This window comes from Anguilla rostrata, chromosome 16 (genome assembly GCF_018555375.3).
Source record: "Anguilla rostrata isolate EN2019 chromosome 16, ASM1855537v3, whole genome shotgun sequence".
Classification (NCBI taxonomy): Eukaryota; Metazoa; Chordata; class Actinopteri; order Anguilliformes; family Anguillidae; genus Anguilla; species Anguilla rostrata.
Genome location: NC_057948.1, coordinates 30,787,836 through 30,804,699, shown reverse-complemented (window position 1 = coordinate 30,804,699; position 16,864 = coordinate 30,787,836). Strand labels below are relative to the sequence as shown.

At 47.0% G+C, this 16,864-nt stretch overlaps 1 protein-coding gene across 3 annotated transcripts in view; it reads right to left on the bottom strand.

Moving 5' to 3' along the window:
• Nucleotides 1-16,662, bottom strand: part of LOC135242482 (nuclear factor of activated T-cells, cytoplasmic 3-like) — a 61,570-nt gene extending 44,908 nt beyond the window's left edge. The window contains exons 1-2 of one of the 3 annotated variants that reach the window (XM_064313536.1): nucleotides 16,521-16,662; nucleotides 15,611-15,761 (exon numbers count right to left, since the gene is read on the bottom strand). In XM_064313536.1, the coding sequence (XP_064169606.1) occupies nucleotides 15,611-15,701 (91 nt within the window). In that variant the 5' untranslated portion in view covers nucleotides 15,702-15,761; nucleotides 16,521-16,662. Of the gene's footprint in view, nucleotides 1-8,762; nucleotides 9,254-15,610; nucleotides 16,108-16,520 lie in introns of those variants that run through there. The other 2 variants (XM_064313535.1, XM_064313537.1) reach the window with 2 other exon arrangements.
• Between the last annotated feature and the right edge of the window lie 202 nt (nucleotides 16,663-16,864).

The following is a 16,864-nucleotide window of genomic DNA, read 5'->3' as shown; positions in this document are numbered from 1 at the left end:
TTCCTCCCAGCATACCAACCTTAATGGCCTTCAGAACACGCGGCGGGCTACAAAAATACACCTTACAGAACCCTATATACAGCTAATACTAACTGGGAGCCTTATCAATTCAGATCTGATTAAAGATGAATTATGGAATACATTAGGCCTAAATGATCCGGCTTGGCCATTAGCCGGGAGAGAAACTAGGTACAGTAAGCACAGTCCAGCCGACAGGGCACTCCTCGGCCTGATGACGTCAGCGACAGAAGAGAATGAGTAAGGAAGGGCTTCCACTGGGGGCACTTCACATCCAGAAACTCTGTCAAGAGGTCTCTGTTGTGAACTGCAGATAAATTAGCAACAGCAGCCTCCCAATATGCTCCTATTTATCAACAATCCTCTTTCACCGCAGCCTTTGAGTGCAGAAGAGTCAGCCTGTTGTTTCACAAATCTGCCTGTTGTTGGCCCTTTCTCCTTATTTAAGAGGCTGGCTCGCCGACAATTAATTTCCCATCATGGGCTCCGATGAATTTACATAGTCCTCAGCAGAGTGAATGTGACAGCAAGGGGGCAGTGGAGTGAGGAGATACAGGGAGACAGGAGGCATGGAGTGAAAAGGAGAGATAAGGAGGAGAGGAGGCAGGAGGAGAGGAGAGGCAAGAGGAGGAGGGGAAGAGGAGGGGCAGGGGGAGATGAAGAAATGAAGGGATGACACTGCACCTTGCACACACACCCTCACACCACATATATTCCAGCCAATCTCTGGTGCAAGATACAGAAAGAAAGGCACATCAGCCAATCAGCTCACATGAACCGGGGCTCTCCCAATAGTTCAATTTCTTCTGCTTTCAGGGCTGCCCTGCGCTGGAGGTGCTCAGCTCTCATTTGCATATTCACACAGAGAGAGTGTGAGCGTGACACTCCTAAGAGCGCGGAGGCTGGGAAGGCTTTGCTCAGGGCAAGGCCGTTTCCCAATAAACATGTTATAAATAACCCGGCGGTACTGAGGAGACTTGTTTACGGAGGTGGTCAGTGGAGGGCCCCGAACCCCCGACTCTCTCCTCTCACACCCCCTCTATAACCATATTAGCCAGACACTCGAAACCAGCGACACATTTTTTCAGCCGGGGGCCAAGTGGGAAAGAACCGAGCCGGGGCCAGGCTGAGACCACCTGCTCAGAGGGGGCGGGAGGGGGATGGGGGGGGGGGGGCAGGCTGTGGGCACACCCAGCCCCATCCCCAGGGAGAAGCATGAGGGCAAAAACAGCCCGGAGGGTCTGGTCAACAAGGTCGGGCCAAACAGCAATTAGGCCTCAATGTCACAAGCCTCCCCCACTGACATACCAAGGCTAAACATGTTGCATTCTGGGCATTTATCGGACGCTCTCATACGCACATCTTACACATCTTAATTTAAAAAAAAATAAATGCAACCCATTTATACAGCTGGATATTTACTGAAGTTCTTCTGGTTGAGTATCTTGCTCAGAGGTACAATGGTAGTGCCCCCCCCCCCAGTTTTCTTTGTAAGCCCAGTTCTCTAACCTCTATGGCGCACTGCCTCCCTAGCGTAGCTACATGCTAAAGCAAGCAGCTCTTGATGCGATTAATAACAGATCCTTCCTCACACAGAATTCACCTCACCCACGGCATTTCAGAATGGCTCACAACGTTCACTCTGTTATACTGTTCACATTCAGGGACAGTTGGCACACACAGTGCTTAGGCATATGGCATGCTCATTATGCAGCCTGCTTCTCAGAAGGAAGCCATTTCAGGATGGGTGACTGTAACAGCGATGTGTTATACTGTGTAGCTGTGTAAACTGAGATGTGTTTCCCAGCTGGCTCATCCAGGGCATCTGAGCTGTACAACGATGGCAACCTGTCTGGGACCTGAACCCATGACCCTCAGGATCAAAGTGCAGAGAAGTGGGTGTGATGGACTGGACGTGAGTACCGTGGGTCATGCTAAGACTTGGAAATCGAGCTGGAATGCAGACCACTTCTTCGGCATCATAAAAGATAAAAATAGACATCACAATTTTTTTTTTTTTTTTTTTACTGGGCCTACTTCCATTAGAGTCAATGTCCCAGAGGAGACATATTTCAGTCAATAATTTATAACTGACTTCTAACCAGAAAAAACACTCCCAGAGCTAAAATAATAGCCCAATTTGCGGGTAAATCCATTAACACCAGTCATTAATACCGTGCCACATATAAGATGTAAGGAAGGGTCATTCATGCTGTGCCCAATTTGACAGATGTGAGATGTACTGTATCAGGATCCCGTGCCGTGCGTCTGACCCAGTGTCTGGCTGGCCAGCAGGAGCCTAAAGCAGCAGCGTCACTCACTCACTACTGAGGCAGGTACGCATCACACACCCTATGCGGTGAGATAAAGAGCGGTCTAAGAGGCTTTGCTGTTCTGTGGGTAATAATAGCTGGAGGTGGACACCGTGGTGCTGGGGGGCACTGAAAGCTGAACGGTTTCCCCAGCTTAATGGGGCTCCACGTCAGCAGGGGATTCTCTGTGCATTACTGCACCCGCGCTAAAGCCAATCTCTAATAACACACCCCGGCTGCAGCCCACTTATGCCCATCCTGCATGTGCTCACACACACACAAACACACACACACACACACACACTCAAGCACACATGCACAGAAACATACACACACACACACAAACATACACTCACACATACACACACACAGAAACACACTCACTCACACACAGACACACATACACATACACAGGGAAACACACTCACACACACATACACACACAGAAACACACTCACTCTCACACGCACACGCACACCACTCATCATACACACACACACTCAACAACTCACTCACACATCACACCACACACATCACTACACACTCACTCACAACACACACACATCACTCACACTCTCACACACTCACACACACACACACACACTCACACACTCACACACACTCACTTACTGACGTAACAAGAAGTTCTCAAACGGCAACGCCCCCAGTGAATAAAAACTTGCTCGCTCACAGACGCACGGGATGCTGGGTACTGTGTGCACAGTCCTGCAGAGAGGGCAGGGAGAGCGCTCGACTGCTCACTTCCTCTGCGCGGGCTCTGCTCTGGAGACCGTTTCCTCTTTCTGCCGTCATGTGGCCGGGCGGCGTGGGCGTGGGCGTGGACTCAGGATGTGGCAATGCTCGGGGACCCGTCTCTGTTCCCCCTCACAGGTCACAGCTGTGCCACATCGCAAAATCCCAGCGCCCCAAACTCAGCTCTCCCCAGAACGGCAGCGCTTCTCACGCCAAGCGCCACACGCTCCCCTCTCTGTGCCGCACGCCTTCCTGAGGCAATACTCAAGATATCACATTACCCACGCTCCCTGTAACTGAAAGAGCTAACGTGTACACGTTCATTGTCTGGGTACTATTGCCGTTATTGTCATCATCATTGCTGCTATCATTTTCACCTTTGCCGTCAGCTAATACAAGACACCATAAAGTAGCACGGCCTTAGTAAGCCAACCATTAGCATCTTCAATTCATTTTTGTCATTTTTGTAAATTTTTGTCAATTGCTTTGGTGACACCACCTAGCCGATAATGTTAGCGGCTTTCCCATGAAGTGACGTGCGCCTCTCGCCACCTTTCTGAGGAGAGCTGTCACAGTGCCCGTAGCGCGGTGCGGGGGTGGGGGTGGTGGGGCGGGGCGGCACCAGGTCAACGGGTGCGAGGGCTTACGGTGCTCTCAGAAGCTCCGCGCGCAGCGAGGGAAAGAGGAGAGGCGAGGCGGACGGGCGGACGTAACCGTGCTCTAAATAAGACCTCTCCGCTGCACGCGCACTTTAACTACGGTACACCACCATCAAAGGATGCCCTTTACACTGGCACGGGTACGTAGGTACGATTCTGTTCTTCAGATCGGCACGCGTTTCCTTCTGACGCAACTGTATTTCACGAAACAAGATGCGCTCTCTCGCAGTTATAACATCACAGAGCTCGACATGAGCCTTGCTTCTAAAGCAGCACCTAAGCTAGCGTTACGACACATTTAGCCACTGTATAAAGATGGAAAAACAACAGTGAGTCATGATAACATGGTTAACAAAGCACCAATCGCTCAAACTTGTCTACTCTTGGCATGCTACTGCCTTTTCCCTTTTACTTAAAATTTTTTAACAACGCAAGCCCCTTATTATCATTGGCCTAACAATAATACTGTATGACATGAATTTTCATGAAAACATATTGCGTACAGTAAACAATTCCAGAACTTTGTGGACTGTTGCAATGAATGACCTCACGCGTGTGACATCAGTAAACCTGCTCGTACTGCTTTCGGACACTGTTTAAAGAAGCGCGTTTCAAGGCAAACACTAAAAATGGCACACAACAGTTTTGGGTGACACTGAACACTTTGGATGACACATCCATGGCAGAGCCAATGGGATGGCAGACTTCCACCTAGCCGGGCTCGTGGGCTACGCGCACATCCACAGGCCCAAACCCACTTCCACAGGCGGGGAAAGAGCGACGGGTCAGGAGACACAACGCTGCAGATAACATCCACGCCTGCTTCAGCAGCAGACTGTCTGACATTTAAACAGGCTGCCAGAACCTACTGTACATCTGCCTAAACTAAAGAGAGGGGGAGGGGAAGGGAGAGGGAGAGAGAGAGAAAAGACACAGAGATAGTGAGAGAGGAAGAGAGCGAGAGAGAGAGAGAGAGAGAGACAAGACAAACAGAGAGAGAGAAGTCAGAGAGAGAGAGGGAGAGAGAAACATGGAGAAGACAGAGAGAGAGAGAGGGGAAGAGAGAGAGACAGAGAGAGAGAGAATGAGGGGGAGATGAGACGGTAAGAGGCAGGAGCAGCTCAGCAGAGACACGGCTCAGGAGCGGACGGCAGCGGCAGACTAATTCAGCGTAACCTTTCCCGACAGGTACAGGCCACAGCTGAGCAGAAATAGCAGCAGGTTGACATGCAAACAGTGTGCCGCCCGCCCGGGTGTGGAGCGACGGCTGGCCCCGCCATGCCAAACACAGCCGGAATGACGAGGGACCGCGGTGCACGAGGGGGTGCGGGGGTGCGGCGACACACGGTGTCCCGGGAAGGGCATCAGATACCCAACCCCAACGCTCACCCACGCGTCTCGCACCACACCGCCCCACACACAGCGGACGGATCTAAACAGACCCCTCTCATCCACCACTCATTACGTCTGTGTGCGCGTGCGTGCGTGTGCGTGTGCGCGTGTGTGTGTGCGTGTGCGTGTGTGTGTGCGCGTGCATGTGTGTGTGTGTGTGCGTGCGTGCGTGTGTGTGTCTGTGTGTGCTTGCGTGTGTGCGTGGTGTGTGTGCGTGTGCATGTGTGCGTGTGTGTGGTGCGTGCGTGCGTGCGTGTGTGAAAATAAAAAAAGAACACTATTTCAAGGGCCCGGCGATATCAGAACAGGCTGTTCCACAGGGACGGCAGACACGCCACTTCTCGGGTACATCTCCTGCGCGACGCGGTTTTGAGGATGTTGAGCACATTGTGTAATTGTGGTGGCGCTACTAGCGTTCGCGCGAGCAAAGATCCATCTGCACCACAGACAAGAGAGCGCTCCGCTGCTTCCCACCAGCTTCCTCGCAGCCGCCCGGCTGTGCTGCTCTTGCGCAGGCTGCTGTGATGCAACACAACAACAGTTCCCTTAAATATCTGTGCTCAAAGCCGACGTGTTCATTCCCTCACTACTTTACGGCACGTTTTAAGAATATATATTGTTGTGAAGGCCTAGACGTGACACAGGCCATACTGCCTAACGTTAAACACAATCCAGCTATCAATGAAGCGAAACAATTAAGCTACATTTCAGCATTTTTTATAGTTTATCTAAAAATGAACGGCATAAGCGTAGGAAACGGCAGCAGCCCTGTGACACTGTGCTCTGTAAGAGCAGGGAGCGGGACCAAACAGCTGAGCTCTCGCGTGTGTCCCTCGCCCTTCTGAGCCTGCGCGCGCTCGCTCACTCGCTCTCTGAGTAACCTACTCTCAGACAAGAGAGCAGCCAGTCTCCCCAGCCAGGGTCACCTGCTCACCCCGTCCACCAATCAGCAGCGCCCTCCCAACACACAGGGAAATTACACAACGGCAGCTCTGGCCTTCTGGGTATATTGGGAAACGGTGACTGTGCGGCGTGGCCGTTGATCCCCTGACAAAGGGGAGTGCAGCGCCCAGCAGGAGGGGCAGGCTGAGGGTTGCCAGAGTGGCTACCAAGGGAGCCCTCCTTAATTTCCTCTTCACTGTGATCAGGGTTGCAAGACTGGCAGCAGCAGGAGTCTTCCTTAATGGTCTCTTCACTGTGATCATGGTTGCCAGATTGGCTCCAGCAGGAGTCCTCCTTAATGGTCTCTTCACTGTGATCGGGGTTGCCAGATTGGCTCCAGCAGGAGTCCTCCTTAATGGTCTCTTCACTGTGATCGGGGTTGCCAGATTGGCTCCAGCAGGAGTCCTCCTTAATGGCCTCTTCACTGTGATCAGGGTTGCCAGAGTGGCTGCAGCAGGAGTCCTCCCTAATGGCCCCTTCACAGTGATCGGGTTCAGGGGAGCGGCAATCCTACTGCTGGAGCACTCGGCTCTCAGAAATGCCTCTCCAGACACTGTGCTTTCCCCATACCCTCGCAGTCCCACTCAAATTACAGCAAATTACTGCTACCTGCCCAGCCATCCAGGCAGGGAAAGGCACTTTCCGGACAAGCAGCATTTTCAAAAATGAACATACGGGTGATACTGTAAATCCCGTCTAAATACATTTACATTCTGGCATTTGTCAGATGCTCGTAGCCAGAGAGACCTGTGCAGTTTACAGTTTTACACAAAGATTTTTACTGAAGCAATTCAGTAATTCAGTATTCAGATAAAAGTGCTCAAGATGTGAAGGTAACGCTCGGGCTGGGTAACGAACCCGCATCTCTGAGTTACAAGCCTAGTTCCCCAGCCACTATACTGTGCTCATAAAAAGTTCTGCAGTGCACCCTCCGAAAGACTGCACACTGCCCACAGAAGCGTTACGGTCAGACCGAATGCTCTGAGCCCGATTTTCAGCTTGGTAACTCTAAAACAATGCATGTCTATGAATGAACGTCAAATAAAGAAAGGTCAGCTTCACTACATTTGACACTCATCTATGCCATCACTGGACAAAGTTCATAATGCCGTAACATCTTGTTTTAGGAGGAGATATAGGCTACTGGAGCCATGATGTTTGTATAAGCACACCCACACCCATAATGATGAAAAACTGTTGGTGAAATACAATGCAGGCAAAGGAAAAATAAAAGAGAGAAAGACTTAGGCCTAACTGAAGGGAACACTGAGATACTCCACCTTTCCTTTAGGCAGCAGGCAAAGAAGCACCAGCTAGAGAACACACAGAGGAATGAGGATAAACCCAACAACCCAACACATACACATAGCACCCGCGCAGATGGCCAAGTCCATGTGCGTGTGTGCGAGTGTGTGTCTGTGTGCGTGTGTGTCTGTGTGTGCGTGTGTGTGTGTGTGTGTGTGTGTGTGTGTGAATGTGTGTGCGAGTGCATGTGTGTGTGTGTGTGTGCGAGCGTGTGTCTGTGTGTGTGCGTGAGTGAGTGTGTGTTTGTGCGCGAGTGCATGTAAACAAACTTCTGAATAAATCAAAGAAACTGCCTTACTGCGGGAACCTCATGTCAACAGTGCAACCCACAATTACAACATAATCCCATATACTCATTTAATCCTCCTCATACAAAGAAACCACACAGCAGCATAACACAAGAGGACTGCAACAATGAACCCAGGAACCAGGACCAGGAACAGATCCGTGCGGCTAAAATAAACAGCCACCAAGCTTGAGGTCAAAGGCAAAAAAGCTCCTCCAGATTTGGAAAATCAAGAGAGCCCAAAGAAGAAGAAACCCCCCCCCCAATGCAAACGTCCGATGACTTTTTCTCCGCACCACTCCTCCCCCGGCATGTTGATATAGTGCAGCCAACGGTAGCTTCAGTTACACTAAATTTAAACTAGACAAATGCCACACATAGCTGCTCGTGCTTCGCCCGGCTAACAAACGCTGCTCCCCACGCTTCTGACTACCCAGGACCCTGTGTCTCAGAGCCAGACGGGGTCTGGAGAGGGAGAGGGACAGGGGTCCTAAAAGCCCCCTGCCTGGGGCCAGGACTGGGCAACCAGAACCGTCGCCCCCTTCCTCTGAAAGTGTGCAAGAGGAGAGAGAAAGAGTGGCTGTGTGTGTGGGGGGGAGCTTCCAACTGTCATTCCCTCATACGACACCCATTCATCCGCAGATTAAACATTAACACGACGCAAAGGACAACTCCACCCCCACATCAGCATGGCCACAACCACTCAGCAAAGACCTGCACCCCCGAGACAGGCAGCAGACCCAACGCAGAGCTTCTTCGCCTGAACTATTACACCTCCATTTAACGCTGGTGACTACATCCCCCACTACATCCCTCACTAAATGATTCAATTAGAAAAGAAGCTAAAGACAGAGAGTGTGAGAGAGAGAGAAAGAGAGAAAGACAGAGGGAAACAGAGAGAGAGAGAGAAGGAAAGAGTGCAAGAGAGATAAAAAGAAAGCGAAAGATAGAAAGAGACAGAGAGCGAGAGAAGGAAAGAGAGACAGAGAAAGAGGGAGAGAGAGGAACACTTAGCCGGTCACAGCTGGCAGGATCACGTGTAACTCCACGAGGTCTCTGCTCCCAGACGGGACGGGGGGGGGGGGGGGGGCTCACCTGGAGACGAGGCGCACAGCATTCTGCCTCTGCTCCTGCTCACGGTCCTGTTCATTCCGCTCGCCATAAACGCTCCCGAACCGCTTTTTAACAAAACCCCGCAACCTGCTGCCTCCCGTCTGGCATTCTCACTGGGAGCCCAAAATAGTCGGCCATGAGAGCGATGTAATTTCAGTCTTTCCCACGACTGGCAGGAGATGAGACGGACACGCAGTCGTGCGTACGCAGGCTACGTGCACTTCACTTAAAGACAGGACCTTCCTGCGATTACAAGCTACCGATCTGTTCAAATTAAGCTACAAAAAAAAAATTCACAACAAAAAAGTAATCCTGTTTTTTTTTTTTTTTTTCACCAAACTTGCCAACAGTTCAGCACAGAAAATGCAGAAGGGGAGTAAAAAAAAAAAAAGAACCACCAACAGCACGTGTTCCTCAGGTATGGCAACCGGGTTTGGTTTACTCGGGGTATACGACAGGCAGGGAAGCCTTTTTCTAAGCCTCAAGTCTTCTTTGCCAAGCCATGGAGGCAATATGAGCGCTGCCCCACAGAGAAGTCAGACAGGTTGAGGAAGGAGGGAGGAGGGAGGGGAGAGAGAGAGAGAGAGAGGGGGGAGAGAGAGAGAGAGAGACGGGGGGGGAGAGAGAGAGAGGGGGAGACGGGGTGGAGAGAGAGAGAGAGAGGAGAGACGGGGGTGGAGGAGAGAGAGAGGGAGGAGAGGAGAGAGGAGAGAGAGGAGAGAGAAGAGAGAGAGAGAGAGAGAACAGACAGCTTTCATCGGCTGGGGTCCTTCCTGCTCCCTACAGTGCTGGGACAGAGCTGTCGACCCCCCCCCCCCCCCTTAAATTCAGAACCATCTGAAGTGCACATGGTGTGTCTGGGAAAATCTGATGACATGGGGGGGTGTTCAAGAGGCTGTGCCCAACGCCAGCCTCCCCTGTCTGCATTGCCCAGAGACCCAACGAGGGCACTTTTCAGACGACACATCGCTTACGCCATTCCCTGTGCCACTGTGGCACAGCGTGGTGCTACACAATGCTGCCATGGCGATGCTGCACCTGGCCGCAGCGGGGGAGGGATCTACAGCAGCTGCTGGCAGGAATATATCAGGCCCCGCCCCTTACCCAGCACTGGCACACAGAAACAGCACTGACCTTACATCAGGCCCCACGCCTTACCCAGCACTGGCACACAGAAACAGCACTGACCTTACATCAGGCCCTGCCCCTTACCCAGCACTGGCACACAGAAACAGCACTGACCTTACATCAGGCCCCGCCCCTTACCCAGCACTGGCACACAGAAACAGCACTGACCTTACATCAGGCCCCGCCCCTTACCCAGCACTGGCACATAGAAACAGCACTGACCTTACATCAGGCCCCACGCCTTACCCAGCACTGGCACACAGAAACAGCACTGACCTTACATCAGGCCCCGCCCCTTACCCAGCACTGGCACATAGAAACAGCACTGACCTTACATCAGGCCCCGCCCCTTACCCAGCACTGAAACACAGACAACAGGACAGCCCTTACATCAGGACCCATCCCTAAACCAGCACTGAAACACAGACAACAGGACAGCCCTTACATCAGGACCCACCCCTAGACCAGCACTGAAACACAGACAACAGGACAGCCCTTACATCAGGACCCACCCCTAGACCAGCACTGAAACACAGACAACAGGACAGCCCTTACATCAGGACCCATCTCTAACCCAGCACTAACACACGGATTACAGGACAGCTCTTACCTCTTACCTAGTTTTAATCAGCTACTGCATCCATTATAAGTCATATGACGTGAAACATTTTTTCCAAATGCACTTTAAACAGATGCATGAATTGGATTTACAGCGATATGATGTGTATGCTCACATAGCTGCACCTCACTTAACGATAATGTTGGGCGCAATATCAGAACAGCACTAAAACGATTTAGAGGAAGTTTTAAAAGGCACACTTTAAAGCCGTACTCCAAATCCTGAACGCAGCACTGTACATTAAGGATAAGGGTGTGGCTGGGCTCTGGAGACACATGACTGAGGGCGCCATAGCTTGCGCAAACTCAAAACCCATTTAGACCCATTTGCCCCACATGCAAATTTATTTAATTCCGCCTTCCGCTGCTTTCTTTATTACTCATCTAGGATGGGGTCTAATGGCCGGTCTCCTCCACGAGGAGGCTCGGTTTCACTGCATGTGTTCACGTGCGGTCGTTTAGAACAGGTACAGTACACCATGCCATGTGAACAACAACCTGAGCGGTAAGCCTATGGTGAGGCTAGATTGCGCAGCCAATTCGCCACATTAAGCGCTACACCTTGATGCTCATGGGGCTGAGCGCGGTTTGCACAAGCATTCTGAATGGAGGCTGTGCTGTGCCGCGTACAGTGGAACACATAAAATTCCAGGTAAATGGAGGAGAGCGGTCCCTTTAGTTCCAACCATTTTTGCCACACAACCCCAAAGCTTTTACATTACATTACATTAGCATTTAGCAGACGCTCTTATCCAGAGCGACTTACACAACTTTTTACATAGCATTTTTACATTGTATCCATTTATACAGCTGGATATATACTGAAGCAATTTCGGTAGCTTGCTCAAGGGTACAACGGCAGTGTCCTACCCGGGAATCGAACCTGCAGCCTTTCGGTTACAAGCCCAGTTCCTTACCCACTGTGCTACACTCCGTCCTTTTCATTATTTTTACTTGCACTGCAAAGCAATTTTGCCCCAGTGTCAAACTGGTGCTGAATAGTAGCTAACTATCATGGAGTCTACCTGTACCACTGTCAAAATGGAGGTTTAACACGAAAAAGAAAATGATGAGCAGTTACAATTTTCACACAGAGCATACCTACTCTGCATTCGTAAGAATTGAATGGGGAATAAAACAGCAATCATATTCAGTATCTCTTGTAATTGTACAGTAGTGCTGGAAACAGGGACATTTGATGACAGGCAGTAATTTACATTTGATGTTTGTGTATGAAAATATCTGACCACAGGAGTCGTTAAAAGTAGCATTTTCCGATTTATTCCGTAAGAACACATGAACTAGGACCACTGAGCAGACCCTACTGCCCAGCGTCCAACTGTTTAGCAATTTACACCCATTTTAAGCAGTATCCTGGTGGAAGGCTGTGTCGCATCTTCCATCGCCAAGTCTCTGATCATAGACTGAAATAAGAAACAGACGATAAAAGGGTGACATTTTTAAAAGGGCAGGACAGGAGACAGGAGAGGAGCTCCAGTGTGTCTGAGAGGCTGAGAGGCTGGAGTGTCCTCTCTGTTCCACTGCCTCTGCTGTCCGTCACTATGTCCCAGTCATTACCGGGAACCAGCCCCCGCCCCAGTTCAGCCAAGGCAAAGAGCGCAATGGAATGAAACTATACTGCTGCGATTATTCCACCGTTTCACCCAAATTATTGCTATTTTTCCTCAGCTTTCAATCCATCCTGAACACCTTTTCCCCCCTAGAACACTAGATTGAGGATATGGTAAAATGAAGTAGCCTAATGAGTTCATCATGACTAGCCATCAACCGTTGAAAAAAGTTTATACTAGACTATATGCACACCTAGTAAAAGCTATCTTTTTGACTGATGAATTATCTACTCATCAATCATATTATCAGAATGTGTTTTATTGAAATACAACTCAATTACAATTCCTGGTGAAATTTCCAGGTTTAACATATAGGCTTTAAATGCATGACAGATTTACATTTGTAATCAAAATCGGGTTAAGCACAAAGCTAATTTCCTTTATAACAAAATATAGCTCATTGGTTTATTTACAGATAAAAGGTTGTTCTGATAAGGTTCAAATACTATTCGCATTAGTAATTCTTTAGACAGAGGCAGAATGTTAAGTTGGGCATTTTGACCACTGAGATTCCGCATGAAAGTCAAGCAGATGTGCTCATTTAAAACTTCCAAAACAGATTTGAATTAGCCTACATCTTAAGCTGACCATGTCTACTGAGAATCGGGAGGATTTTATTTCAAATTTAAATACTGGCTTACAAAAATATGTACCCCAATGATTGTTAGTTATTGTGTGTGTGTGTGTTTGTGGGAAAGGGGGGGGGGGAGTAAGACTGTTGAAGGGACATCCACAGAGGACCGAAAAAATATTAAATTGATTATGCAGCAAAGGAGAACAGAAAAGAAAATATAGATTATTATTATTATTACTTGGTTCACCGAAGAAGAAAACAAGCATCATCGAACACCTCTCAGCTTGACCAACTTCTTCCCCATCACGACACTTGGTGACTGACAGACGATGTGCACTTCGTTTTTCAAACACACTTCAGTACGAGAGAATTTAAATACCAAGCATATTGATGGTAAACTGTGTGTAATGTGCAGTGATGCTTACAATGGCACTGGGGCTCCACTAACTGTATCTAAACAAAACAACCAAGGGACCAGCACAAAAAAATTCAACAAAAAAAAAAGAAAAAAACAGAAGCAACCATTTATTTGGAAACCATATTTGACACACGTTCATGCTGTTCATGATTATTTATTTATTTATAAATAAATAATTATCAATCCCCCAGAATGTCTGTTGGTATAATATATAGCCTAATAAAAACATGTAACTAAAACTACCGTAAACTATCAAATGCACCAAACTGTTCAAAAGTACAAAGCACCACACATTGCATTTTCTTTGTGTACACCAGCAGGTATACACAGGAAAAAAATAGTCACACCTCAAAGACCAACACAAAATAAGCTGCAAGCATTATCAAAATGTGAATCGTACAATATTTCACCTTGGAAAAATAAAGGTAGTCTATATTTCACCACCACAATATCTCCAAAATAAGCAGAAAGTTATTGAAGGCAAGTCATGTTTTCTAGACTTATGCTAATATTACACTGTTTCAACCATTAACTTCATATATAAAGTGGATAATTTCTCATTAAATAACAGTAAGAAAAATCTGATAAATGACAATACACTATGAACATGAACAGACTAATCAGTTTAGACTGAAAATTGGCTTTTTTTCTAAGTTAATGAGAGCAGTCCCACTTCTAAGAGGAATACTCTGTGAACCGCTGCCATCAGTACGAGTGAAAATATTTAAAACCTGCATCGTTCATTACAGTCTTTCATACAAACGAAAGCCATATCATATGAGAAAAGGGTCATAAATACATTTCAAACAGCCTGATTATGTGTTCTAAAATGATTAGTCAATTGACATAATTTACAAAGCCACGAATGTATGTTACCAGTTACCTGTCAATTAAACAAAAAATGTAGTTTTCCCAATGAATATTTTTGAGAAAATGCTCACAGACTAACTAGAGATAACAAGCTTTACAAAAGTAATGGCGACCGTTATGGACTAAGAAGACAATGCAACGATCGAAATAAGCCAACCAGTTAAAAAGTCATTCATTCATATGTACCTTCAATAACGCATACGTAGCCAAGTAAATTTCAAAAATTATAACAGAGTATAAAGCTAAATTTAAGTTCGTTTTAAACCAAAGGTAATTTTAAGAATCCACAAAACGCAAAGTAGAGGGAGGGGGGAAATACACGAGCACACGGCAGGTAGATGCAGAAGTATTAAATAAAACAGGCTACAAGTTAACCAGAAATATTTCAAAACACTTCGCTAAATTATGGTATGACATGTTTGTGACCAGAAATATTTATTTTATTTTACTATCGATACAGTATAAAACACCTGTAGATAGATGCACACCCAGCACTGAAAAAATGAAATAGTGCAACACCTGCATCCACAAATGTTCGCGAAGTACAGTTACAGTAGGCTATCTGGTTAGCAATTAAGTCGATATGAGAGAAAATAGACAGACGTCGATGGACAGAACTTCGGCTAGTTATATCCAACATTTTGAATGTAGCCTACTTGGCAGAAAATTCACAAAAACTTATCGAGTATGTTAACTAGCTACCGTTGGCAACCGACCGATTACGGAAAAATCCAAAAGATCCGTCTAAGTAGCTAGAAAGATAAATGCATCCCTTTTCTAACTCTCCAGTTATAATCTAGCATTATAGACTACAGTCTAGATTAGCAACAATCACTCAGACATAGCTAGTCAAAATTAGCTAAAGCCAAGGAGCAAGCGCGCATTAGAAAGCTAGCTGGGTGACCAGCTGGCTTGTTTAAATTATATTTGCCCCCATTTTGAGATTAAAACAAAACATCAGCTATCTGGCTTTCTAAAATTTCAATTTCTAACAATCAAAAATTGAACAGCTACTGTTACCAAGCTAGTGCAAGATATACTCCAGATAGTAAAACAGAGAAGTCAACAAGTCATAGGAAATTGAATGCATGATTTCAGAACTAAAATAAAAGCTTCAATTAATATTTTAATTATTCTAGCCAATATCAGCAAGAATAATTAAAATATTAATATTCGTACTAGCCAGAATTACTTAATGTTAACTGTTAGGCTAATTTCTAAATATAAAATTGGGAACTAACGGGGCTAACTTAGCTAGCCACAGTTCAGTTAGCAAGCGAACAATGTGCAAAACGGAATGAAACTAGAGATAACTTAACGTTGCAACACAATTATTGCTTTCTGACCACCTCTATTTTTTGTAAACCGATTGCTTTTGTATCAAAAATTAATGGTATTTTCTGGAGTAGTAAGGTAGCCCGTGAGATTCATGTTGGCAGTTGGCAGGATAGCTCGCAAGCTACTTCCATAGTAGTTAGCTACTATAAGTATCAACTTGCTAACGTTAGCCAATTAGCTTGCTGGCTAATGATACTGTAAATATACCCGGCAAGGGTGAGCAGACATGGAGAAAACGGGGAATGACACTAACCTGCGGGGCCTAGCGACTGCTGCTGCCCGTCCTCCCCGAAGATCAGTCTGAAGTCAAGCTCTTCATTGCCGCTGCAGTTTGCAGTAGTCATCGGGGATGACAACTCGGGTTCACCCGTCACTCTCTACGATGGCTCTTGCAAAATGCTTTCCTTGAAATCAAAGCATGTAATTTGTCCTGAAATGTATTGTTTTCCCCGCAAATAAACCAAGAGACCGTCTGCATGAAGATTCTCCTTCTATAGCTGGCTAGCTAGTTTAGCTAGCTAACGTTAATCCGTTGTGCTTTTTTCTAAAGTTTATTGCTTGTGTTTTTTTCTTCTTACTATCGTGTACTTGTTGTCCGATGGATGCGTTGGGTGAATTCCAAATTTTTGAGTCTGTAAGAGGGTGACAGGATTGTCCATAAAAACAACTGCTCAGACTCAAGCTTCAATCCCAACTTTTACAAACAGCGCGTGACGGGGCAGCTCCAACAGTGACGTCAGAGAGCTCGACAGACAACACACATACACATTTACACACACCATCAGATGCAGACACACGTACACAGATTGTGAGATACTGTGGAAACGTGACCCAAAATAAACAGGCACGGATGTTACCAATAATCCAAAATTTTCATTAAGGAGTCTTAATGTTCTCATCGCCCGAAAATGTTTGAAATCTGAAAAAATAATTTTATTACAACATTTTGGTTCAATTTTTGTCATAATAAATAATGTAGGCTATCTTTTGCAGGCGGCCTGCTTCAAGGAGGAGTCATAGCCCCATTGTTTGCGTTTAAGTAGATGTGGCTGGAGCCGAAGGTGAATGTTAAATATGTAATAGACAAGTGCACTCCACTTCTTTACACTGACTGTAGGAATCAGCCTGTCAGGAAAGTTCACCAACACGACCACAATACTTACTGTACAACTGAACGAGATCGGACCTGGTAACTTTCTTAATCCTGTCCCTTGAGAGGCATACTAGGGGCAGGTAATAGCGGTCCTCAGCTCCTGGACGTTCTGGCTCCTTTCAGCTCACAATGTTTACGCCTAATAATAAATACACGCACTGAAGCAGGCCTGCAACAAATTTCAAGGACCCAGTAGCCGCCCTGAAGATAGGAATTTGATTGGATACAGCTATGCAAGAGCCACAGAACAGAGTGAATTTCTTCGTAGCCACAATTTGTCTTCACAGTTGATTGGATACCCACGTTTTAAAAATAATTATCCAGACAATGACTGATTTCTAATGCAATAAAAAT